Consider the following 24,761-nt stretch of genomic DNA (forward strand, 5'->3'; position numbering starts at 1 on the left):
GGGGGGGGGGGTCGCTGTGACATCATCAGGTGGTTTTAATGAACAGGCTGAACTGTTCTGACGGTCGCAGGTAAAACTTGAAGCAGATTATTTTCTGGAGGCTTCATTCTTCACTCCTGGATCAAACTAAACTTTATGAAACCAGTTCTCAGCTTATATTTAGAGAAAACACATGAAACCAAACAGTGTTGAACAGTGTTTTAATTACTGTTAAACTCCCAGATCACACCTGAACACATCACCTGGCATCAGAGTTTCACATCTTATTTGGTCCTCAACCAAAGGGTTAATGTTCCCAGAGTTCTGTCTGATCGATAGTCTGTAGCAGCCGATAATCAATAATCATGTTCCTGACTGCCCGGGGCTCCGGCCCCTGGTTTGGCGGTGAGACCTGCCGGTCTCCAGCTCTCATTCCCGGTCAGATCGGCATGGTTTTCCCGGTGACGGTCCTCTTGATGGCGGACGCCGCCATCCCGCCCATGAAGCGGATCCCGGCGCTCCCTCCCGGCAGCAGCGACACCAGGCAGCCGGCGATGACCGCGACCTGCAGGGCGGCGCCCAGCGCCGTCAGCGCGGTGCTGTGGAGACTCAGCGCCGCGTACAGGGTCCCTCCGAGGGCGCACAGATACACGGCGGCTCCGGGGGAGGTGGGCAGGCCGGCGGCCAGCCTGCTGGGGCCCCGCAGCACCGCCGCCGCCGCGATGGCGAACAGCGAGCCGAGCGACCAGAGCAGCGCGAACTTGCGGGCGTAGAGCAGCAGTAGCGGGGCGTAGAGCGCCGACAGGCCGAAGCACAGCACGGAGAACGACACGCAGACACCGAAGGCCACCAGCCGCTGCCGCCGGCTCATGCCCGGCAGGCAGGGGTCCGGCTCGGCCGACCACGGCCAGGAGAAGCCGCCGTTTCCGCCCGAGCTCTGGCTGGACGAACTGCCGGTCCACGGACTGGACCACCGGCCAAACCAGCTCCCCGGTACCGGCTCCGGGTCGCCCAGGTCCACCGTGGTGCTGGAACCGGACTGGGAAGCCTTGGACTGGGACAGATACTCCTGCAGCTGCCGGTTCAGGTCCGCCATCATCAAAACAGCTAACTGCTAACACCACTACTTCTTCTTCTTCTTCTTCGTCGTCGTCGCTAATTCTTCTTCTGCTGAATTTCCGGTGCGCAGCTCGGCGCGTCGCCGCCCCCCACAGGACAGGAATGGAACTACAGCTAACGGAAATTATTACTGTCGATGGATAGATAGGTAGGCAGGTAGATAGAAGTGTTCAGTAGCTGACTTATAACAGAAACAGCAAACAGGTCAGTGACATTAAAGGTTAGTATAAACTCTGAAAAACTTGTTGTAAAATACTACAACAAACACGTCTAATTTTAGATTCTATAGAAATATTAAATGTATTAAAGGTCAATAAACAGTATTTACACATTTCGAGGCGCCTTGATTTAAAGTAATATTATTTACATTTATTATCAGACTTCATAGAACAATCATTAAACATGTGATTAGATGTCCCCAATCATACAATTTATTATAATTAAGGTTTGTTAACCATTATGTTAATTATTAGACTTTACAGATAACTAAATGAAGATGATATTAACAAAACAAACTGAGCTGAATTATTATTATTATTATTATTAATAAGAAGAATGTGAATCAGCTGACTTATTAATCATGCTTATTTATTTGCTAAAGTCACGTGTGACGTCATAATGAGGATTTCTGCTGTTATTGGGGTCGAAGTCACGTGACTGAGGGACGAGTTAACAGCTGTTCCACTAAAATTAACCCTTCACTTGATTGGCTGGAGAACACACACAACCATGTACGGTGTGTGTGTGTGTGTCTTTGTTTCATTGACAGCAGAAGAGCAGCAGCAGGTAACACACATTCAGTCAGTGAATCCTTTAAATCTGACTTCAGTGTTTTACAGTTTTTACATCACAGCTTTAGAACATTTCATTCCATGTGAGCCGATAAATCTGGAAGTTCTCTGGAGAGACTGAAGCTGATCTAACCTCAGACTGAACATATGGAAACACTTCTGATAGCTAACAGTTTCCCTCTGCTCCCCGTCTTTATGCTAAGCTAACATTTTCCCTCTGCTCCCAGTCTTCATGCTAAGCTAACAGTTTCCCTCTGCTCCCAGTCTTCATGCTAAGCTAACAGTGTCCCTGTGCTCCCAGTCTTTATGCTAAGCTACCAGTTTTGTCCTGCTCCCAGTGTTCATTGTAGCTAACAGTTTCCCTCTGCTCCGAGTGTTTATGCTAAGTTAAGTTTCCTGCTGTTCCCAGTGTTCATTGTAAGCTAACAGTTTCCCTGTGCTCCCAGTCTTTATGCTAAGCTAGCAGTTTCCTGCTTTTCCCAGTGTTTATGCTAAGCTAAGAGTTTTTTCTTGCTCCTAGTCTTTATGCTATGCTAACAGTTTCCCTGTGCTCCTATTTTTATGCTAAGCTAACAGTTTCCCTGTGCTCCCAGTCTTTATGCTAAGCTAACAATTTCCTGCTGCTCCCAGTGTTTATGCTAAGCTAACAGTTTTGTCCTGCTCCCAGTTTTTTGCTAACAATTTCCCTCTGCTCCCAGTATTCGTGCTGAGCTAACAGTTTCCCTCTGCTCCCAGTGTTAATGCTAAGTTAGCAGTTTCCCTCTGCTCCCAGTCTTCATGCTAAGCTAACAGTTTCCCTCTGCTCCCAGTCTTGATGCTAAGTTAACAGCTGCCTGCTGCTCCCATTGTTCATTGTAAGCTAACAGTTTCCCTGTGCTCCCAGTCTTTATGCTAAGCTGGCAGTTTCCTGCTTCTCCCAGTGTTTATGCTAAGCTAAGAGTTTTTTCTTGCTCCCAGTCTTTATGCTATTCCAACAGTTTCCCTGTGCTCCCAGTCTTCATGCTAAGCTAACAGTTTCCCTCTGTTCCCAGTCTTTATGCTAAGCTAACAGTTTCCCTCTGTTCCCAGTCTTTATGCTAAGCTAACAGTTTCCCTCTGCTCCCAGTCTTGATGCTAAACTGACAGTTTCCCTGTGCTCCCAGTCTTCATGCTAAGCTAACAGTTTCCCTCCTCTCCCAGTCTTCATGCTAAGCTAACAGTTTCCCTCTGCTCCCAGTCTTGATGCTAAGCTAACAGATTCCCTCTGCTCCCAGTCTTGATGCTAAACTGACAGTTTCCCTGTGCTCCCAGTCTTTATGCTAAGCTGGCAGTTTCCTGCTTCTCCCAGTCTTTATGCTAAGCTAACAGTTTCCCTGTGCTCCCATTTTTTTATCCTAAGCTAACAGTTTCCCTGTGCTCCCAGTCTTTATGCTAAGCTAACAATTCCCTGCTGCTTCTAGTGTTTATGGTAAGCTAACAGTTTCCTTATGCTCCCAGTCTTTATGCTAAGCTAACAGTTTCCTGCTGTGTGCCCAGTGTTTATGCTAAGCTAACAGTTTCCCTTTGCTCCCAGTCTTTATGCTAAACTAACAGTTTTGTCCTGCTCCCAGTCTTTATGCTAAGCTAACAGTGTCCCTGTGCTCCCAGTCTTCATGCTAAGCTAACAGTTTCCCTCTGCTCCCAGTGTTTATGCTAAGTTGACAGTTTCCTGCTGCTCCCAGTGTTCATTGTAAGCTAACAGTTTTCCTGTGCTCCCAGTCTTTATGCTAAGCTAGCAGTTTCCTGCTTCTCCCACTGTTTATGCTGAGAGTTTTTTCTTGCTCCCAGTCTTTATGCTAAGCTAACAGTTTTCCTGTGCTCCCAGTGTTCATTCTAAGCTAACAGTTTCCCTGTGCTCCCAGTGTTCATGCTAAGCTAACAGTTTCCCTGTGCTCCCAGTCTTTATGCTAAGCTAACAGTTTCCTGCTGTTCCCGGTGTGTCCAGCAGATGGCGGTGTCCCAGATCACGCCCACCCTGTTCCTGGGCGGGGCCGACGCCCCCCTGAACGCAGCTCTGATGTCACAGAAAGGCATCACGCTGATCGTCAACGCCACGCTGAGCCATGCCTGTCCCGCCTACCCGGGGGTGGAATGTGTCCGGGTCCCGGTGTCTGACCTGCCCAGCGCCCGCCTCGGCGACCACTTCGACCGCGTTGCCGAGCGCATCCACGGGAACCGAGCCGGCAGCACGCTGGTGCACTGCGCCGCCGGCATGAGCCGCTCCCCGGCGCTGATCATGGCCTACCTGATGCGCTTCAGGGGCGTGACGCTGCGGCAGGCGCACCACTGGGTGCAGGACCGCCGGCCCGCCGTCCGCCTCAACGCCGGCTTCTGGGAGCAGCTGCTGCTGTACGAGAGGAGGCTGTATGGGAAGAACACCGTCAGGGTGGAGGAGGAGCCGCCCCACAAGCAGCCACCCAGGACGCCACGGAGCTCCATGGTCCAGAGCAGCCGGCTGACAGCGGTACCACGGTCCCCTCTAATGTCACAGTCCCCTCTGATGTCACGCTCTCAGCTGCTGACATCAGAAAACAGAAGACAATCCAAATCCAGCCACATCACAGTCTGAGGAACTGCTGCTGGTTCTGAGCAGAGACTCAGTTCTGGTTGTTTGTCTCAGTTTGTGGGTCCAAGTTTGATAAATGCCGACTAAAATCTGATGTTCCTTTTTGTGTTCTTAGAAAAGGTTCCGTTGAACAGCAGAGTTCTGCTCAGAATCAGAACCACAGACGAACCAGACCAACAGAACACTGAGGCAGGATTTAAATTCCATCCTGGATTTAAAAGATGAACCTCCTTATAGAACAGATCTCCAGGTGGTTCCCTGTAGAACAGATCTCCAGGTTGTTCCTTATAGAACAGATCTCCAGGTGGTTCCCTGTAGAACAGATCTCCAGGTGGTTCCTTATAGAACAGATCTCCAGGGAACCAGCTGGTCCAGTCAGTCTGTTTTTCTTGTAAATGTTTCACCTCCTGAGAACGTGGGTTTTGTGTGAATCTGAGAGGTCTGTTCTTGTTTCCTGTTCTAATGAGCGGCGCCCCCTACTGACCACACTCAGAGAACACACTCAGAGAACACTACATTATTATTATTATTATTATTATTATTATTATTATTATTATTATTATTATTATTATTATTATTATTATGGGATTATTATCTTTTTTCTAGAGGATAGAGGAGGGGGACAGGAAACGTGGGGAGAACAGTGAGGGACAGACCTGCAGTAAAAGGCTGTGGATCAGGCTAGAACCCAGTAGAACCAAAATAATACAATAATTAAAATAATGATTTTACTTTAAATGTTTTGTTGTTTTTTTCATTACAAATATCATTTAAAAGGTTACAGTCTAAAAATTAATAAACATGTTTGGTTCTGGGCTGCACAGTGGTGTAGTGGTTAGCACTTTCACCTTGCAGCAAGAAGGTCTCTGGTTCGCGTCCCGGCTTTCCCGGGATCTTTCTGCATGGAGTTTGCATGTTCTCCCTGTGCATGCGTGGGTTTTCTCCGGGTACTCCGGCTTCCTCCCACAGTCCAAAAATATGCTGAGGTTAATTGATTATTCTAAATTGCCCGTAGGTGTGAATGTGAGAGTGATTGTTTGTCTTTGTATGTAGCCCTGTGACAGACTGGTGACCTGTCTAGGGTGTCCCCTGCCTTCACCTGAGTCAGCTGGGATAGACTCCAGCCCCCCCATGACCCTAGTGAGGATTAAGTGGTGTATAGATAATGGATGGATGGATGGATGGATGGATGTTTGGTTCTGTGATGTTTTATTTTCATGTCTGAGGATTAAACAGGAAGAGGCTCCACCTGGTGGAACAACCAGGAACTACAGCTGATCTACATTTACTGACATCATGGAGAGAACACAGGTTTACTGCAGTACATCCTACCATCTAGTACTACATTTACCCCCTAGTGCTACATTTATCCTCTAGTACTACATCCTACCCTGCAGTACTACATTTACCCTCTAGTACTACACCCTACCATTTAGTAGTACATCCTACCATCTAGTGCTACATTTACCCTCTAATGCTGCATTTACCCTCTAATACTACATTTACCCTCTAGTACTGCATTTACCCTCTAATGCTGCATTTACCCTCAAGTACTACATTTACCCTCTAGTGCTGCATTTACCCTCTAATACTACATTTACCCTCTAGTACTGCATTTACCCTCTAATGCTGCATTTACCCTCTAATACTACATTTACCCTCTAGTACTGCATTTACCCTCTAATACTACATTTACCCTCTAGTACTGCATTTACCCTCTAATGCTGCATTTACCCTCAAGTACTACATTTACCCTCTAGTGCTACATCCTACCATCTAGTGCTACATTTACCCTCTAATGCTGCATTTACCCTCTATTGCTGCATTTACCCTCTAGAACTACATCCTACCATCTAGTGCTACATTTACCCTCTAATACTACATTTACCTTCTAATGCTACATCCTACCATCTAGTGCTACATTTACCCTCTAATGCTACATGTATCCTCTAGTGCTACACAGGTTCTCCTGGGGTTCTGGTGATTGGACAGAACATCATGATTCTGGTTTCCAGGTGAGCTCAGATCAGTTTATCCTGAAGCTGATGGATCTACCTGAAGTGAAACACCTGTCCAGGTGAGTGAAACTGTCAGGTTTAAAGTTACTGCAGTTTTATTCACTGAAAGAACTTTATTACAAAGAACACAACAGAACCTGGAACCCAAAACATTTCTACAACGAAACTCATACAAAGGACAGCGCCAGGTGTCACCTGGTAGACAGGTGTCAGGGTGGACAGGTGTCGTGTGCTCCTGTAGCTAGGTGTAGCTGGTAGGTGTGGTCCTGGAACATCAGCAGGTTGTAGAAGTTCTCCCCGCCCCTCAGGACGCCGTGCTCACCGTCCCCCCATGACACCGGACTGTCCATAAACCCATGGACCGTCAGAGACACCCAGGACTCCAACAGAGGCTGCTCCAGGTAACGCCTGCAGGACAGGTGAGGACAGGTGAGTCAGGTGCAGTCCCTCCGTCACCCATGAGACACTGGTCCAGGTGAGGTACCTGAGCTCCTGGATGAGGCGCTGGACGTCTGGAGGCAGCAGCAGGCCGCAGACCGACACCCTCAGAGCGCCGCCCAGTGTTGTCTTCGGGTCGGGACACGCCAGCGAGGAGAGGAAGCTGCTGGACGAGTCCTCCCTGAAACCACAGAAGAAGAATCAGCAGGAGGACACCAGGTCACATGACACACCCATGACATCATCTCACCTGCTGACACCAGCATCCACAGCTCCCAGCCAGTCCAGGAGGCTGTGAGGGTCACATGACCGAGGGGCGGGGCAGGACAAGTGGGTCAAGTGGCAGCGGCTGACCTCAGGTGTGTGCTCCGACCAATCGTATCGCGACAGGAGGGGCTGCAGACAGGCCCCGCCCCCTGTGGACCAGAGAGACCATGGGTAAAACACAGCCAGGAGCAGACAGCGACAGGTGAGATGATGTCACTCACCTGGATGATGCGACAGCAGGAAGTCCGTCTGCAAATGAAGGCGGGACTTCAGGCCTGTGACGAGCCTCAGGTAGCCCCGCCCACCAGGCGCCACGTTGTTGTCAGTCAGGTCAACAGAGACGACTGCAGGATTGATCAGACACATTGATCATATTGGCTGATTGATTATGATGCTGATTGGTCATGTGTTGTTTTAGCTTCGCCCCCTGAGGCTCAGGTAAAGGTGAGCTACAGTAGCATTTATCACATCAAACTGAAACCACTCTGACCTTTACCCTCCACAGTAATCAGATTACTTCTAACAGTACAGCCCCCACCCTGGTATCAGATTACCATCTACAGCAGACCTGGGCATCCTACGGCCCGCGGGCCACATCCGGCCCGCTGGATGACCCTGACTGGCCCGTATGAGGTCATTGGAAAATATTAAAAGTCAATGCAAATATATATGACTGATGTTGTAACTAAAGTAGTTAACTTCATCAGGGCAAGAGCACTAAACCACAGAGGGTTTGTTGTCTTTTTGGAAGAGAGAGAGTGAACATGGTGACCTTGGTTACCAGACAGCTGTCAGATGGATCAGTCTGGGCAAGATGCTGAAATGAGTTTGGGATCTGAGAGCAGAGATTCAAGAGTTTTGTGAGAAGAAAGGCAGGACATCGCCGAGCTCTCAGATGCAGACCTTGCTTTTGCTGTTGATGTGACTGCACTAATGAATGAACTTAATACCAAGCTGCAAGGCAAGGGCCTCTTTGCATATGAAATGTACAGCCTGGTGACCACTTTAATGAGAAAGCTGAAGTTTCTCTCAAGCCACTTGGAGAGCAACATTCTCACCCACATGCCCACGCTGAAGGAAGTCACACCATCAAAAATATCTACAACTCAATAGGCAGCAATCATAGTTTAAATGAAAAAACAAAGTCTTTCATTAAATAGTTGTGTTCCACATTTTCGTTGTATCATTGTAATGTTTCATTTACTGTTTTTATTGAGATATATATTGAGCGGAGCTGTAAGTGTACTGGTCCGGCCCTTAACAACCGTCAAAGTTTCTCATGTGGCCCCGTATGAAAATTAATTGCCCACCCCTGTTCTACAGGTTAGATTCAGGCTCCACAGCAGGAACTCAGTGGAACTAAGGTGAGGTTCTTTGGGTCCTCCTTTAGTCCTCCTCATGGAGGAAACCAGAGTCCACTCATTTCTGCTCACATCTTCTCACATTCTTCTGTTTTCTTCAGGTGCTCTTTGCTGGAGGGGTTGTGTTGCTCTACCTTCCTCTGGAGAACACCTCAAATATTCTGCTGGCTTCAGGACTCACACTGTCCAGGTCCTGGTTCCACTTGGTTCTAGTGGAGAAGCTCTGCTGTGATGTTGTTCTCTGGATGTTCTCCTGCTGGAATATTCCTCTTCTTCATCTGGTCAGCCAGGATTCTGGTTCCTCCTCAGACCTTCATGCTGCATCTAGAAATGTCTTCAACACCTTCTGACCTCATGAAGCCCAAGATCATCATACCGCCACCTCCGTGCTTCACTGTCAGGATTATGCATCCACTGTGGTAGTTCTGGTCAGGTTCTCACCAAACATCTGGACTCCATCTGAGCCCAACTCATTGATCTTCATCTGACCAAACAATGTTCTCCAACATCCATCAGGCTTATTCTCATGTTCTTCAGCAAACTTTGATCTGGAAGCTCTGATTAGTGGTACTATGACTCCTTCTAGACCTCCTGATTAGTGGTACTATGACTCCTTCTAGACCTCCTGATTAGTGGAACTATGACTCCTTCTATACCTCCTGATCAGTGGAACTATGACTCCTTCTAAACCTCCTGATTAGTGGAACTATGACTCCTTCTATACCTCCTGATTAGTGGAACTATGACTCCTTCTAGACCTCCTGATTCCTGCTGACTCTGTGCTTCACTGGTTTTTAGTTGCTCACTGATCTTCCTGGATCTTTTTCCATCTTTGTCAAGTCTCTCAGTGAGATGTTTCTCTTCCTCTGTTCAGTTCTTTTCCATGTGGAGCCATGATGCAGACATAGATAGACCCAGTCCATAGGTCCAGGACTGAGGAAGCTGGAGTTTCTACTTTGTAAACTTTGTTTCTGTTCATCAGAGGAAATATTCTGCTGTTCTTAAAGTAATCTGATTACTGAGCTTCAGATTCTGTGACATTGTGTGTGTGTAGACAGGAAGTGGGTTCATTCAGACCGAATCTGCTTCTGCTCCTGTGGTTGAATCTGGACGGCTTCCCTTCAAACCCCAACACCTCAAAGGAGTCCTTATCCAGAGACAGACACAGGCGACCTGAGGACAGACAGACAGACAGGTGAGCTGAGGACAGACAGACAGGTGAACTGAGGACAGACAGACAGGTGAACTGAGGACAGACAGACAGGTGAACTGAGGACAGACAGACAGGTGAACTGAGGACAGACAGACAGGTGAACTGAGGACAGACAGACAGGTGAACTGAGGACAGACAGACAGGTGAGCTGAATTACAAGGAGAAGATAAGTTTCTACCGTTTGGCATCAGAGCGACACAGTTATCTTCATCGATCCTGGTTTTGTACGACAGACCGTACACACCACCTGAAACACAGGACAGCCAGCACAGGTGTGTACAGGTGTGTCAGGTGTGTACAGGTGTGTTTAGATGAGGGGGTCAGGTGTTACCTGGGTACACGGCCTTCTGCAGGAAGTCTGAGTCCAGTAGTTCATATATGGGCAGCTTCCTGATCAGGTAGAAGCTGCTGAAACTGCTCAACACCGAATCCAGATGGGAGGGGGCGGAGCTACACTCAGGCAGCAAGACAGACACCTGTACAAGTGAGACAGGTCAGCTCAGTGAGTCTGTAGTAGTGGTAATGCTGTCCAGTCCATTTCTAGATGATCGGTGTTGTTGTTTTCATTAACCAATAACCAGCATCTGGACTGGACCCAACAGAACCTATTGACGGATAAAAGACAGAACCTGCAACTAACCAAACAACAACCTGACTGGTGAAGAGCATCAGTCATGGTTAGTAAGACCAAGGAGAACCAATCAGAAGAAATCAGAACCAATCAGAAGAAATCAGAATCAATCAGAGGTCCAGACATCTCAGAAGAACCAACAATGTGAAGGATGAAAACATCTGAGTCACGGTAACAGTGTGCAGTCTGAAATATCTATCTGGAATATGAGCTACAAGGTCCAGTTCTGTGGTCCGGGTTCCCCCTAGAACCTCCTCAGAACCATCTGGTTCTTCATCTCCAGTAACCTTATTAATGATCGGAGTTCTACCTTCATACTGGGAATATTTCCAGAGTTCCATAGAGGTGGGTCCAGACTTATCACTTTTTAATGGACTTTTTCCATCATTTATGATCCTCAGAACTTCATCAGTCCAGCAGATAGAACCATGACATTTAGGAGGAGAAACACATCTGAGTTCTGGGAAAAACTGCACTCAAAATATCTAAAAAAAAAAAAAATCAAAAAACAACAACTGGAAAATCACTATAAAAATGGTCAAAATAACCCCAATAAGAGCCAAAACTACTCTGAAAAGTTCAAAGATGAGAGCAAAAAAAACAAAACAAAATTACCACAAAACAGGTTAAATTGTGACTCAAATTCGGCACAAAAAACTTACAAAACTCACCGCAAACAGAGCCCAAATTACCCTGAAACGTTCAAATATGCCATCAAAAACATGGAAAACCACCACAAATATGGCAATATTTCACATGAAAAAGACCATAAAAAAGATGAAATTATGACAAAAATTCAAATTTGGCACAAGAAACTTGAAAAATTAGAATAAAAATGGCCAAAATCACCACAGAAAGACACAAAATCACCGCAAAAACACAACACGCCTCTGCTGGCAGAAACAGCAGCTGCTCCCAGACTTTTATTTTGAAAGTTTTTGTCCAGCATGTGTAAACTGCTGTAAACCTGAGTTAGCTGATAGCTAGTTAACCCGTTAGTTAACCAGCTAATTAACCCACTAGTTAACCAGTAAACTGTCCTCAGTGAGCTGCTGGCTAACAGGTTAGCTAGTGAAGCTGCTAGCTAACAGTAAGTTAGTGAAGCTGCTAGCTGCTGGCTAACAGGTCAGCTAGTGAAGCTGCTCACTGCTGGCTAACAGGCAGTTCCACAGACCGAAACTAGGCTAACAGCTAACATGCTAACGATACCTTGTAGCCGAAGTGCAGCTGCTGCACCTGCGCACTGAGCCGGTTCTTCTGGTCCAGCAGACTGGACCGATCACACAGCAGCAGGTTCCGGGGAGTCCGGTCCAGATCCGCCGACATTCCTCCGAAGTTCTCCGAACTTCACCGACTCTTACCGGACTTTGCCGGGCTGTAGAACCACGGAGCTCCGAGCTGCTAGCCGACCGGAGGCTAACGGACCGTGCTTCAGAATAAAAGCTCCTGAGTGGATAAACACACCTGTACCTGCGCGTGTCCGCCTCCGGGGGGCAGCACGAGCCGCTCCGCTCTCTGACCCGCCGCCGCCGCCGCCGTAGTGACGCGCTGGAAGGCGGAAGTGAGGCGGACACGCTGCTGCTGCTGGTCCGGATCGGGTCGGGGTTCTGGTCTTTCTGTTCCTGAGGGTTCCCTGTGTCCGTGCGGTGTGACGTCATGTCTGCGTGTGTACCTGGACAGTTTGATGACGCAGAGGAGGACAGGTGAGTCTGAGACGGAGCCGACCAGGTGGTCAGGGTTGAAACCCAGAACCAGGATCTAGATCCAGAACCAGAACCTGGCCCTGGTTCTGTCGTGTTTAAATATGTTCTACGTTCTTCAGGTGCTCCTAGAATTACTAATTATAAAAATCTGAACACAAAAATGTCCAAAAACTGGATATTAATGAACAGAACCTTCAAACTGGACTAAGGTCTGATTAACGAGCTCCTGGATTCTAGGAAGGACAAAAAACTCCAATATTAACCTTTAAAAGTATCAATAACTTCAATACTAACCTTTAAAAGTATCAACAACTCCAATATTAACCTTTAAAAGTATCAATAACTTCAATATTAACATTTTTAAAGTATGAATGACTCCAATATTAACCTTTAAAAGTGTCAATAACTTCAATATTAACCTTTAAAAGTATCAATAACTCCAATATTAACCTTTAAAAGTATCAATAACTTCAAAATTAACAGTTAAAAATATCAGTAACTTAAATATTAACATTTAAAAGTATCAATAACTCCAATATTAACCTTTAAAAGTATCAATAACTCCAATATTAACCTTTAAAAGTATTAATAACTCCAATATTAACCTTTAAAAGTATCAATAACTTCAATATTAACATTTAAAAATATCAATAACTTTAATATTAACCTTTAAAAGTGTCAATAACTTCAATATTAACGTTTAAAATTATGAATAACTCCAATATTAACCTTTAAAGACTTTAGAGAGTTATTATTTGTGTTGAAAGGACTGAGCTGAAGCTGAAGTTTCATTCTGGATGTTTTCATGCTGAAAGTCTGTGTTTATTTTCATGTTTCTGATTATTTTTGTGAGTTTCCTTCAGATTCATGAACTTTAAACTGAAAAAAAAAACTTTTTCCTCTGACTCCACATGTTGTTCTGCAGCAGCCAATCAGAGGCGCCGGCTGTGCAGACTCACAGCCGTGATGTCACACTGCATAGCCGTGATGTCACGCTGCAGCAGGACGACGAAGACGATATAGATGATGAAGACAATGAGGAGGAAGATGAAGACGAGTGGACGTGGAGTTCAACAGGAGATCTGACCAAAAGATACAACCGGAGCTGTCAGGTTTGATTGATCGATTATCACTGATTATTGATCGATTATCGCTGATTATTTATCGATTATCACTGATTATTGATCGATTATCGCTGATTATTGATTGATTGATTGATTATCACTGATTATTGATCAATTATCGCTGATTATTGATCGATTATCACTAATTGTTGATGAGGCTGTCTCATGCTTTCAGTTTGATCTTTTATGTTGGAAACATGCTGAAGCTCCGGCCGACGTCACGTTGCCACGGTTACACCTAACAATGACCTTCAAATGAAATGAATACTGGTTGATTAATCTGATCATTTATTGATCAGTCTGTTTGTTGATTTATTGATTTCCTCTTCAGTCCAACAGACAGAATCCGTCCAATAAGAGGCTGCCGTCATCGACTCCATCTGACAAAGCTCTGAGGAAATACGAACACAAGATCAACCTGGGTAACAGCACACTGTAGCACACACACTGTGACACACACTGTAAAACACACACACTGTAACACACAAACTGTAACATTCACTGTAACACACTGCAACACACACTGTAACACATACACTGTAACACGCATACTGTAACACACACCCATTGTAACACACACTGCAACACACACTGTAACACGTGCTTTGGAAAGTTTGTCAATCTGAAGCTGAATTTTTTGTGGAGATGATCAATAATTATGTTAAATGATTGATGATCAATAATTATGTTGAATGATTGATGATCAATAATTATGTTAAATGATTGATGATCAGTAATTATGTTGAATGATTGATGATCAATAATTATGTTAAATGATAGATGATCATAGTGATTGATCGCCTGATCGGCTTCTGTGTTTCAGATAAACTGAACTTTGCCGACTCGGTGATCAATAAAGTGACGACGATGCAGAAACAGAAAGACGCCGACACGTATGTCTGAACTCACCTGGTGCTGTGACATCACAGTCATGTGACAGTGTGACTAATGTTCTGATTGGCTGTTTTCCACAGGTACAGAGTGAAGGACAAATCAGATCGAGCCACAGTTGAACAGGTGAGGGTCGTGTAAAGAACAAAATGCTCGAACTGATCGATGAATCGGATCAATAATCAGCAGCTTTTTTCTTCTCGGCAGGTTTTGGATCCTCGAACAAGAATGATTCTCTTCAAGATGTTGAGTCGAGGAATCATCTGTGAGATCAACGGCTGCATCAGCACCGGGAAGGAGGTCAGAACATCAATATGTTGATCTAATCTACTGATCAGTGCACCGCGTTCTGATTGGACCACCATGTTTGTGTCAGCAGTGACATCACTGCGGCCTGAATAATAACGTTCGGTCTGTCGAACACGACAACGGAAACTGAAATAATCCATACCTGATCGATCATCAGAAACACAAACGAGAACTGTATGCAATGTTTGTGTTTTTCAAAACAAATGAAAAATTAATCGAAACTAAAAACAACCAGAAAGTCCAAACTTTGTGAGTTCTGATGGATTAAGGTCACAGCTCAGAGCTCCGTAAAGGTGAGCCGCTGGAGAAACAGGATGAGGTTCAGTCACAAACAATAAAAAATACCTAGTTTATATAGTAGAGAAACAAATGATCTACAAGGTCATGTATGACACAAACTACATACAGCGAATACACATAGTATGTTTAAAAATCACCAGCAAATGATGCCAACATAATAAAACATGTGAAACAAGATCGCTGAACATTGTACAGTAATAATGAGAAATAACACCTGGTCAACATTCTGCAGACCTCAGGTTCTCCTGGGCTCCGTTTCACGAAGCAGGTTCAACAAACTCTGAGTTTAACCCTGAACTCTGAGTTGATCTACTCTGAGATAGAAAACTCTGAGTTTTCGGTTTCACAACGGCTGATTTGAGTTGGTTTAATCAACTCGGAGTAGTTTCACCCGGAGTTAAGCGCGTGCACCACAACTCTGAAAAGCCAGCATCAATGGAGCGCCGATTCGAGGAGTCACCATGGCAACGGGGAAGCGGAGGACTACAGCGTTTGAATTGGAAATCTTAATGCGCTTATATAGCGAGTTTGAACACGTTTTTAGAAAGAAGTGCAACACCTGCAGCTGCAAAAGAGAGGGAGACGGTGTAGGAGAACATTGCTGCCCTGTCAATGCGTAAGTTTAAATCACAATAATATTACAGGAAAACTGTTTGAATAGTAGCTTATTAAGTTATTTCATTTAGGTGCAATCCTGTGGGGGAGAAGCTTAAGATGAAATATAAAAACATTTTTAAAACAGGTAAGAAGTCGGCATGATTACATGGAGGTACCTCATTTTGATCATGTTTTACATTGTAAAGTAGCCTAAATATTAAGTATGCAGTGGTTTTATCCCACACACAGCCTAAATGTCTGCATCCATATCATGTCTTGTTAAATAATTAAGCCTATTTAAACTAACAAAGACTTCTACTCAGCCAACTATATATATATATATATATATATATATATATATATATATATATATATATATATATTATATATATATATATATATATATATATATATAGTTGGCTGAGTAGAAGTCTTTGTTAGTTAGGTTGTATGTAGATTATGGACTGTGATGTGAAACGGTACCGCTCAAAAAGATAATTGTCCGATAATGCGAGAACATCTATGCGTGGTCTGATAACAATCTCCTGACGCATATTTAATTCTCTGCGCAGTAATTCTGCTCCTTCATCTACTGGATCGTTCATAAAAGGACATGACATTTATAGACGGCAGAACGAGGCTTCACCAAAACTCACCAGCTGAATGACTGAATGAATGAGGAAATCAAATAGTGTGTGACTGAAAGAGGGCGGAGACAGAGAGAAAACTTGAGGTTTACTGAGATAAACCTGGTCCAGACCAGGTTAGAGTCAGAGAGGCTGTTACTACGGTAACTGACCGAGAGTTTAAGTTACCCCTCTTTGTGAAACAGGCTAGAGTTACTACTCTGTCTTGGGTTTGAGTTACCTCCCTTTGTGAAACGGAAAACTCTGAGTTTCCCTCATTTCAGGGTTAACAAACTCAGAGTTTTCACTAAACCTGCTTCGTGAAATGGACCCCTGGTCAACGTTCTGTTTACCTCAGGTTCTCCAGCTGAACGTTCTGCAACTTGTTTTTCAGGCTAACGTTTATCATGCTAGCACGGCGGCCGGAGACAGCAGAGCCATCAAGATCTACAAGACGTCCATCTTGCTGTTCAAAGACCGAGACAAATACGTCAGTGGAGAGTTCAGGTAGGTCTGACACCACAGAAGAAGAGTTCAGGTCTGACATCACCATTCCTTCAGTAAAAAGTCTGGTTTGTGATGTTCTACAGGTTCCGTCATGGTTATTGTAAAGGAAACCCCAGGAAGATGGTGAGAACATGGGCTGAGAAAGAGATGAGGAACCTTATCAGGTCAGAACCTTTCTACTGTCTTAGAGAACCCAGTAGAACCTGATGTCACTGACAAATAGAACCAAGTAGAACCTGATGTCATTGACAAATAGAACACAGTAGAACCTGATGTCACTGACAAATAGAACCCAGTAGAAACCGCTCGATGGACAGATAGAACCCATTAAAACCTGATTTCATTGACAGATAGAACCCAGTAGAAACCTGATGTCATTGACAGATAGAACATAGCACTTAATTTGAGCTGTACAAATAAATAAAACTTAACCTGATTGGTAGAACCTAGTGGAACCTGATCTGACAGACATTCAGTTTTAGAACAGTTTTAGAACCTGATATGATTGTCTATATTAGATCAGGTTCTATGTAGGAACCCAGTAGACACATAAAAACTCAGTAGAATCGGGTCTGATTGTTAGAACCCAGTAGAAATGGATCTAACAGGCACACCTCTGTAGAACATGGAATTAACGAACGGGTAGAACCCAGTAGAACCTGCAGGTTGTTGTGTTTCAGGCTGCAGATGGCAGGAATCCCCAGTCCAGAACCTATGCTGCTCCGGAGGGGTCACGTTCTGCTGATGAGCTTTATTGGAAAAGAAAAACATGTAAGAACCACTGATGCACTCCGGCATGGACTGTACTGATCGTTCTCCTATCCTACGGTATTGATTGTTCTCGTACTGTATGATTGTTTCTACTGTGATTCGTTCTCTTACTGGTATTGATTTGTTCTCTTACTGGTATTGATCGATCTCTACTGCATTGATTTTCTCTACTGTATGATCATTCTCTACGGTACTGATTGTTCTCTACTGTATTGATTGTTCTCTACTGTACTGATCGTTCTCTACGGTATTGATTTCTCTACTGTATTGATCGTCTCTACTGATGTTCTCTATGTATTGATGTTCTCTACTCTATTGATCGTTCTCTACTGTACTGATCGTTCTCTACGGTATTGATTTCTCTACTGTACTGATCGTTCTCTACTGTATTGATTGTTCTCTCTGTATTTTCTCTACTTTTTTCTCTACTGTGTTCTCTACGGTATTGATCGTTCTCTACTGTACTGATCTTTCTCTACTGTATTGATTGTTCTCTCTGTACTGATCGTTCTCTACGGTATTGATCGTTCTCTACTGTACTGATCGTTCTCTACTGTATTGATTGTTCTCTACTGTACTGATCGTTCTCTACAGTATTGATTGTTCTCTACTGTACTGATCGTTCTCTACAGTATTGATCATTCTCTACTGTACTGATCATTCTCTACGGTATTGATTGTTCTCTGATGTTTTGGTGGACCAGGGCCAGCTCCTCTCCTGAAGAACGTGTCCTTATCGGAGTCGAAGGCTCGGGAGCTCTACCTGCAGGTTCTACAGAACATGAGGAAGCTGTTCCAGGGACGCTCGCCTCGTCCACGCAGACCTCAGCGAATTCAATATGCTGTGAGACGATCCTTTTAGAATAAACCTCATAGATGTTCCACCGTGGTTCTCTAACAGTTCCTCACCTGTCAACAGGTATCACGATGGAGATGCCTACATCATCGACGTGTCGCAGTCGGTCGACACACGATCATCCTCATGCTTTGGAGTTCCTCAGGAGAGGACTGCAGCAATGTGAACGGTGAGGAGAGCAGGTTCCTGATCTGAGGTTCCTGATCTTAGGTTCAGAACCAACGATGGAATTCAAGTGGTTCTGAGGATTGGGCCTCTTCTGGTGTTCTGTTAGTGAGTGAAGAGCCGTTCTGGTGTTCTGTTAGTGAGTGAAGAACCGTTCTGGTGTTCTGTTAATGAGTGAAGAACAGTTCTCTCTAATGTTCTGTTTTTTCGCAGAGTTCTTTGGGAAACGTGGCGTCGCTGTGATGACGGTCAGAGAACTGTTTGATTTCATCACTGATCCGTCCATCACCTGCACAAACATCGACCAATACCTGGACAAGGTCTGTAACCGTGGCAACGCAACTTTATTCATAAAGACAACGCAACTTTATTTATAAAGACAATGCAACATTATTTATAAAGACAACGCAAACTTTATTTATAAAGACAATGCAACGTTATTTATAAAGACAACGCAACTTTATAAAGACAATGCAGCTTTATTTATAAAGATTACTCAACACCCTTTTGTTTACAAAAGAGAAACAAATTTATTTATAAAAACAAGCAGCTTTACTGAGACTGTTAAAACTTTCTTCCTAAACATGAACTTTAAATCTAAATGTGTGTTTGTTCGTCCAGGCGATGGTGATCGCAGCAGACCGAACGTCAGAGCAGCGGACAGACCAGGACCGGAGTGGACGAGGAGGTGACAGAGCATGCTCAGTTGGTTGCCGTGGTAACGTCCTCTCTAGCTGTCTGACCTTTCACCTGTCGCCCCCCCAGGTGTTTAAGAAGGGCCTACATCCCCCGGAACGCTGACCGAGGTCAGTCACTACGAGAGAGACGTGGACCTGATGAGGACCAAGGAGGAGGAGTACGGCCGTCAGCGGACACGACGACAACGTACGCATCACTGCCACACAGCCAATCAGACCGCAGCGGAACAGGGTGCAACTGACCATGATGTTCTGTGTTCCTCAGGTTCTCTATCAAGACGCTGACTGGATTGAAGAAGGACCTGTCCGGAGGTTCAGACGTACAAACACCTATCTTAGCTTAGCCTAGATTAGCTTAGCTTAGCTTAGCTTAGCCTAGCCTATGCCTAGCTTAGCCTGGCCTAGCTTACCCCAGCCTAGCCCTCTCCTAGCCTAGCCTGAGGGTGAACGGTGTCCAGTGTCCTCAGGTCCTGCGGCTGTTGGAAGACGAGTGCTCTACCTCCAGAGGACGAGGATGAGGAGGACGATGAAGAGGAGCAGCAGGGAGCAGGATGAGGAGGCTGCGGTGGACAATAAAGGTGGAGATCAGAGGTAGAGGTGGAACGTTCCAGAAGAACCCAACCCCTAACGCTGCTCTGTCTGTTTCAGGAGAGGAAGAAGATGGTGAAAGAAAGCTCAGAGAGAGAAGAGGAGGGAGTAAAGTACCGAACATGTGAAGAAGAGGAAGGGAGAAGGTGGCCAAGATGAAGAAAGGCAGATGACGTCCTGATAGCACAGCCAATCACACACAGGGACTTGGGGGCGGGGCTAGAGGTGACCAATCATCACCTGGACACTGCATGCAGAAGCATCTTTAAATAAACCGTTATTTGTTTACATTCTTCAGCTAATCAGCAGCTTCTCTGACATCCAACCTGTGGCTCCAGCAGCCAATCGCAGAGCTCCCTGAGAGCAGAATAAACGTGTTTGGCATCCTGATGTATGTGATTGTTCTACATTAAAGCTGGTCGAGTGTTCCGTGTGGTTCTCTGGTTCTCTTTGTGCTTTATATTTATTTCTGCTGCTGTGTGATCAGCAATCAGAGCAGAGTTCTGAACCGGCCATCAGAATGATCGTACTGATGTCTCCCAGACAAACCAGAGAACCACGTTCCATTCAGATCCAATCTGAAGTCAAACAGCGTCTGTGGGTTCTACGTGACTCCATGAAAGAACAGACGGAGAACCGGCTGAATGAAGGTTTGTTCTTACCGCAGGATTAGAATGTTGGAAACAGGAGGTCCTGAGATTGTGAACTTGATGAAGGGTTCAAACTCTGGAGGTTCTAATGCAGAACTCCATCAACTGGAATTCTGTGTTGGGTTGTATGAAGTTCATGTTTCCAGTTTTAGAGCAGCATAGAACAGTTTCTGATGGGAACGTCTCATCCACGGCCTTCTAGGATCGCTCTGTTTCAGGTCCTCCTACGGTTCTGAAGCTAATACAGACTCTCCTGCTGTGAAGGGGCGGAGCCTCACACTCCAGCTGTGCTGTCATTGGCTGGCTGTGTTGCAGAGCTCTGATTGGCTGATTGTTGTATAAAAGAAAAAATATTCAGAGGACCTTCAGAAGGTTCTTCAGAAACTCGTTCCCCCCAGGCCACTACTGCCAGTTCTACAAGTTCTACCACTGCTGGTTCTACAAGTTCTACCGCTGCTGGTTCTACTGGTTCTACCGCTGCTGGTTCTACTGTTGCTGGTTCCACAGGTTCTACTGCTCCGGTTCTACCACTGCTGGTTCTACAGGTTCTACTGCTGCTGGTTCCACAGGTTCTACCGCTGCTGGTTGTACAGGTTCTACTGCTGCTGGTTCTACAGGTTCTACCGCTGCTGGTTCTACTGTTGCTGGTTCCACAGGTTCTACTGCTGCGGTTCTACCACTGCTGGTTCTACCGCTGCTGGTTCTACTGCTGCTGGTTCCACAGGTTCTACCTCTGCTAGTTCTACAGGTTCTACTGCTGCTGGTTCTACCACTGCCGGTTCTACAGGTTCTACCGCTGCTGGTTCTACCACTGCTGGTTCTACAGGTTCTATCGCTGCTGGTTCTACAGGTTCTACTGCTGCTGGTTCTACAGGTTCTACCGCTGCTGGTTCTACTGTTGCTGGTTCCACAGGTTCTACTGCTGCGGTTCTACCACTGCTGGTTCTACCGCTGCTGGTTCTACTGCTGCTGGTTCCACAGGTTCTACCTCTGCTAGTTCTACAGGTTCTACTGCTGCTGGTTCTACCACTGCCGGTTCTACAGGTTCTACCGCTGCTGGTTCTACCACTGCTGGTTCTACAGGTTCTACCGCTGCTGGTTCTACAGGTTCTACTGCTGCTGGTTCTACAGGTTCTACCGCTGCTGGTTCTACTGTTGCTGGTTCCACAGGTTCTACTGCTGCGGTTCTACCACTGCTGGTTCTACCGCTGCTGGTTCCACAGGTTCTACCGCTGCTGGTTCCACAGGTTCTACTGCTGCTGGTTCTACAGGTTCTACTGCTGGTGGTTCTACTGCTGCTGGTTCCACAGGTTCTACCGCTGCTGGTTCTACAGGTTCTACCGCTGCTGGTTCTACTGTTGCTGGTTCCACAGGTTCTACTGCTGCAGTTCTACCACTGCTGGTTCTACCGCTGCTGGTTCCACAGGTTCTACCGCTGCTGGTTCTACAGGTTCTACTGCTGCTGGTTCCACAGGTTCTACCTTGCTAGTTCTACAGTTTCTACCGCTGCTAGTTCTATAGGTTCTACTACTGCTTGTTCCACTGCTCCTGGTTCTACAGGTTCTACCGCTGCTAGTTCCATAGGTTTTACTGCTGCTTTTCTACTGCTCCTGGTTCCACAGGTTCTATTGTTGCTGGTTCTACAGGTTCTACTGCTGCTGGTTCTACAGGTTCTACCGCTGCTGGTTCTACAGGTTCTAGTCTTTCTCTTCCATCCTTTTCCTTGTTTTTCTTGTTGTTTTGTTGTTTTTCTTTGTCTTTTGGAACCTTTTTCTCTTCCTGCGGGTTCCTCTGATCTCCCGCTGAGTTCTCCTTGGGTTCCTGTCCTCTGACGTCTCTGTTCTCTGACAGGAGGCGTTACTCGGTCACATTTTCTCATCATGGCCGACTGGACCGACTGTCTGAACTTTGGCATCTCCATCGCTAAACAGGCTAGTGAGGTAGGAGTCATGGCGACCAATGAGAACGCAGCACTGAGACAGGTCACTGGGGAGGGGTGAGGGGGTCCAATCAGAGGGCCAACCTGTCCCAACCAATCAAATGGACTGCCGGCTGGACGCCAAAGCAGCAGTTTGATTGGACCAGGTGTTCTAGGTGTGAGTGCTGACTCGGCAGTCACAAGTGTCAACCAATCAGTAGCCCAGCAGCTGCTGTAGGTGTCCAATCAGCTCCAGGCACAGCTGATGATGTCATTTAGGTTCAGAGAGGGGTCACTTTGATAAAAAAAAAATATTCTGGAATGTCACGAACATCAGGTGCACACACACCTGACACACACCTGTGTGTTCTCCTGCAGTCTGAGGTCCGTTGACTTCATGTCTCATTTCTGTGTTTCTGTAACCATCAAACGTCTGAGTTTGTCATTAATGACTTGCATCGTTCCGTTCAGTGTGGTTCTCTGGTGGTTCCTCAGGTGGTTCTGTCAGCGTTTCAGCAGCACAAAGAGGTGAAGCTGAAAAGTTCTCCTGCGGATCTGGTGACAGAAACGGATCAGAGAGTCGAGAAGATCCTCATCTCCGCCATCAGGAACCGCTACCCTCAGCACAGGTTCCACTCTGTTCTACCACGTTCCACTGTAGGAACCCTCAGCACAGGTTCTACCACGTTCCACTGTAGGAACCCTCAGCACAGGCTTCACTCTGTTCTACCACGTTCCACTGTAGGAACTCTCAGCACAGGCTCTACTCTGTTCTACCACGTTCTACTGTTGGAACCCTCAGCACAGGCTCCACTCTGTTCTACCATGTTCTACTGTTGGAACCCTCAGCACAGGTTCCACTCTGTTCTACCACGTTCTACTGTAGGAACCCTCAGCACAGGTTCTATTCTGTTTTACTGTCATCACTTTTCTGTTCTTCCTCTGCTTTTCTTTCATTTTATAATCAACATCATTTCTTCATTTTCTTGATGAAGTAGAACATATGCTCTCATTCTGTTTTAGTTCTGTTGGTTCTCAGGAGAACCAGCAGACTGTGATCTGTGTTCTACCCCTCAGGTTCATCGGGGAGGAGTCTGTGGCTGCAGGTGAACATCTGGAGCTGACTGACAGTCCCACCTGGATCATCGACCCCATCGATGGCACGGTGAATTTTGTCCACAGGTGAGTGGCTCCACCCACATTGTGATGTCACACACAGGTGGTTTCACCTGTTTACACGTCACTGCACAGAACAGGACAGGTGTCATATTACACAAAATCAGCAAAACTTTGATCTGCTAGTAGCGCTGCAAATGAAGAGTGAGATAACAATAGCTAATGAGAGATTACAGGTGATTGCAGGTGTGATTGCAAGAAGTTGCTGCAGCTTGCAGTTGTAAATGTTTGGGAGAAAGCTGATATGGAACCTGCAACCTTCTGATTAGAGGAGAACAGTTCTACCAACAGAACACAGTTCCAACGCGTCTAGCAGCGTTTGACCACTTTCACTAAAATGTAATCTTCATGTAGACAAACACGAAGGTTCTGAAGAATGAAACGGTTCCATTGTGTTGAAGTGACGTTCAAACGGTTCGTCTACTGGATCTGGAATCAAACCCAGAACCTTCTGCTCTCATCTCAACTCACAGGTTTCCATTTGTGGCCATTTCCATCGCCTTCACTGTCAACAGACAGGTAAGCTCACCTATCAGTCAGTACACCTGTTGTTGTGGAAAAATTCTTTATCAGTTGTTCAAGTTGAAGAAATAAGTCTATTAAGAATCACAAGTTGTCTATGTTTTATTTGAAGCTTCAAAGGCACAAAATCACACAGAGTGCAGAGCAGTCTATGGGAGAGTACGAAGTCTCTGAGGGAGGCAACTATTTTTATACCATTCTTTAGCATTGTTGTATATGTGTATCCATAGTAACACATGTGGGGGAAAACCCAGCAGGGGTGAAAGCATCTTCAGCAAATACAAAAATAACTGATGGAGACACAGGTGCAAAATGTCCTATTGTATTGTTTCTTTGAAATGCTATATTGGTTTTAACACCTGTAGACGGAATAAATTGAGATATAGGGTCTAGACAGGTTCAATCAAAGGTTGATTGAACCTGTGGGGTGTCTTGAGAGGTTATCAGACACAAGCAGCTTAACAAGGTTATCAAAAGGTTACAAGTATCAAAGGTTATAAATATCAAAAGGTTATGACTGCATGTACTAAGTAGCACATATTGTATTGTTGCACATAATATATGTTTTCATATAATTAGTAAGCAATAATGCTTGTAGATAATAAATTTTCTATTACACTGTCACCTGTCAGTCAGTACACCTGTCACCTGTCAGTCAGTACACCTGTCACCTGTCAGACCCAGTTTGGGATCGTGTACAGCTGTGTGGAGGACAAACTGTTCTACGCTCAGAGAGGAGGAGGAGCGTTCCTCAACGGAGAACCGCTGCACGCCTCCGGACAGCAAGGTGACATCACACGTGTTACATCACACATGTGTTACATCACACGTGTTACATCACACATGACATCATGTCAGTTGGTTCTCATCTGCTAATGGTGAACAGAGACTTTAAGGTGGACGTATGTTTGTTGTTTCTCCTCCAATCAGACATCAGCAGGTGTGTGGTGGTGACGGAGA

General features: G+C 45.5%; 5 protein-coding genes across 8 annotated transcripts in view; 3 read left to right on the forward strand and 2 right to left on the reverse strand.

The window, feature by feature from the left end:
• Positions 1 to 183: 183 nt before the first annotated feature.
• LOC111577605 (vesicle transport protein SFT2C) lies at positions 184 to 1,417 on the reverse strand. The gene has a single exon (XM_023283951.3). It carries the CDS (start codon positions 1,076 to 1,078, stop codon positions 419 to 421), a length of 660 nt encoding a protein of 219 aa, XP_023139719.1. The 5' UTR covers positions 1,079 to 1,417; the 3' UTR covers positions 184 to 418.
• Positions 934 to 4,567, forward strand: LOC129349920 (dual specificity protein phosphatase 18-like). Of its 4 annotated transcripts, none has more exons than XM_055014797.1 (2): positions 934 to 1,066; positions 3,856 to 4,567. In XM_055014797.1, exon 2 carries the CDS (start codon positions 3,856 to 3,858, stop codon positions 4,474 to 4,476), a length of 621 nt encoding a protein of 206 aa, XP_054870772.1. In that variant the 5' UTR covers positions 934 to 1,066; the 3' UTR covers positions 4,477 to 4,567. The 4 variants fall into 4 exon arrangements, with proteins under 4 accessions (XP_054870772.1, XP_054870773.1, XP_054870771.1 ...); XM_055014798.1 differs by lacking the exon at positions 934 to 1,066 and adding an exon at positions 1,229 to 1,246 and having other exon boundaries at positions 3,853 to 4,567; XM_055014796.1 differs by lacking the exon at positions 934 to 1,066 and adding an exon at positions 1,791 to 1,884.
• A 2,001-nt stretch (positions 4,568 to 6,568) lies between these two features.
• LOC129349918 (ribonuclease P protein subunit p40-like) lies at positions 6,569 to 11,836 on the reverse strand. The gene is made up of 8 exons (XM_055014787.1): positions 11,611 to 11,836; positions 10,102 to 10,246; positions 9,949 to 10,017; positions 9,635 to 9,730; positions 7,418 to 7,540; positions 7,180 to 7,345; positions 6,976 to 7,110; positions 6,569 to 6,899 (listed from the first exon to the last, which is right to left on the reverse strand). Exons 1-8 carry the CDS (start codon positions 11,725 to 11,727, stop codon positions 6,701 to 6,703), a joined length of 1,050 nt encoding a protein of 349 aa, XP_054870762.1. The 5' UTR covers positions 11,728 to 11,836; the 3' UTR covers positions 6,569 to 6,700.
• Positions 11,837 to 11,937: 101 nt separating this feature from the next.
• Positions 11,938 to 24,761, forward strand: part of LOC129349931 (serine/threonine-protein kinase RIO1-like) — a 25,959-nt gene continuing 13,135 nt past the window's right edge. Inside the window, exons 1-8 of the mRNA XM_055014810.1 lie at positions 11,938 to 12,104; positions 13,030 to 13,216; positions 13,560 to 13,650; positions 14,052 to 14,121; positions 14,203 to 14,245; positions 14,327 to 14,419; positions 16,346 to 16,458; positions 16,542 to 16,622. Of these exons, the coding sequence (XP_054870785.1) occupies positions 12,058 to 12,104; positions 13,030 to 13,216; positions 13,560 to 13,650; positions 14,052 to 14,121; positions 14,203 to 14,245; positions 14,327 to 14,419; positions 16,346 to 16,458; positions 16,542 to 16,622 (725 nt within the window). The 5' untranslated portion in view covers positions 11,938 to 12,057. The remainder of the gene's footprint in view (positions 12,105 to 13,029; positions 13,217 to 13,559; positions 13,651 to 14,051; positions 14,122 to 14,202; positions 14,246 to 14,326; positions 14,420 to 16,345; positions 16,459 to 16,541; positions 16,623 to 24,761) is intronic.
• LOC129349743 (inositol monophosphatase 1-like) lies at positions 20,570 to 24,760 on the forward strand (the record flags this gene model as incomplete). Its single annotated transcript, XM_055014038.1, has 7 exons — positions 20,570 to 21,558; positions 22,037 to 22,125; positions 22,599 to 22,732; positions 23,181 to 23,285; positions 23,753 to 23,798; positions 24,480 to 24,588; positions 24,732 to 24,760. Coding segments are annotated over exons 2-7 (483 nt in total), but the record flags the coding sequence as incomplete, so codon positions are not given.

This window comes from Amphiprion ocellaris, chromosome 10, assembly GCF_022539595.1.
Source record: "Amphiprion ocellaris isolate individual 3 ecotype Okinawa chromosome 10, ASM2253959v1, whole genome shotgun sequence".
Lineage (NCBI taxonomy): Eukaryota > Metazoa > Chordata > Actinopteri > Pomacentridae > Amphiprion > Amphiprion ocellaris.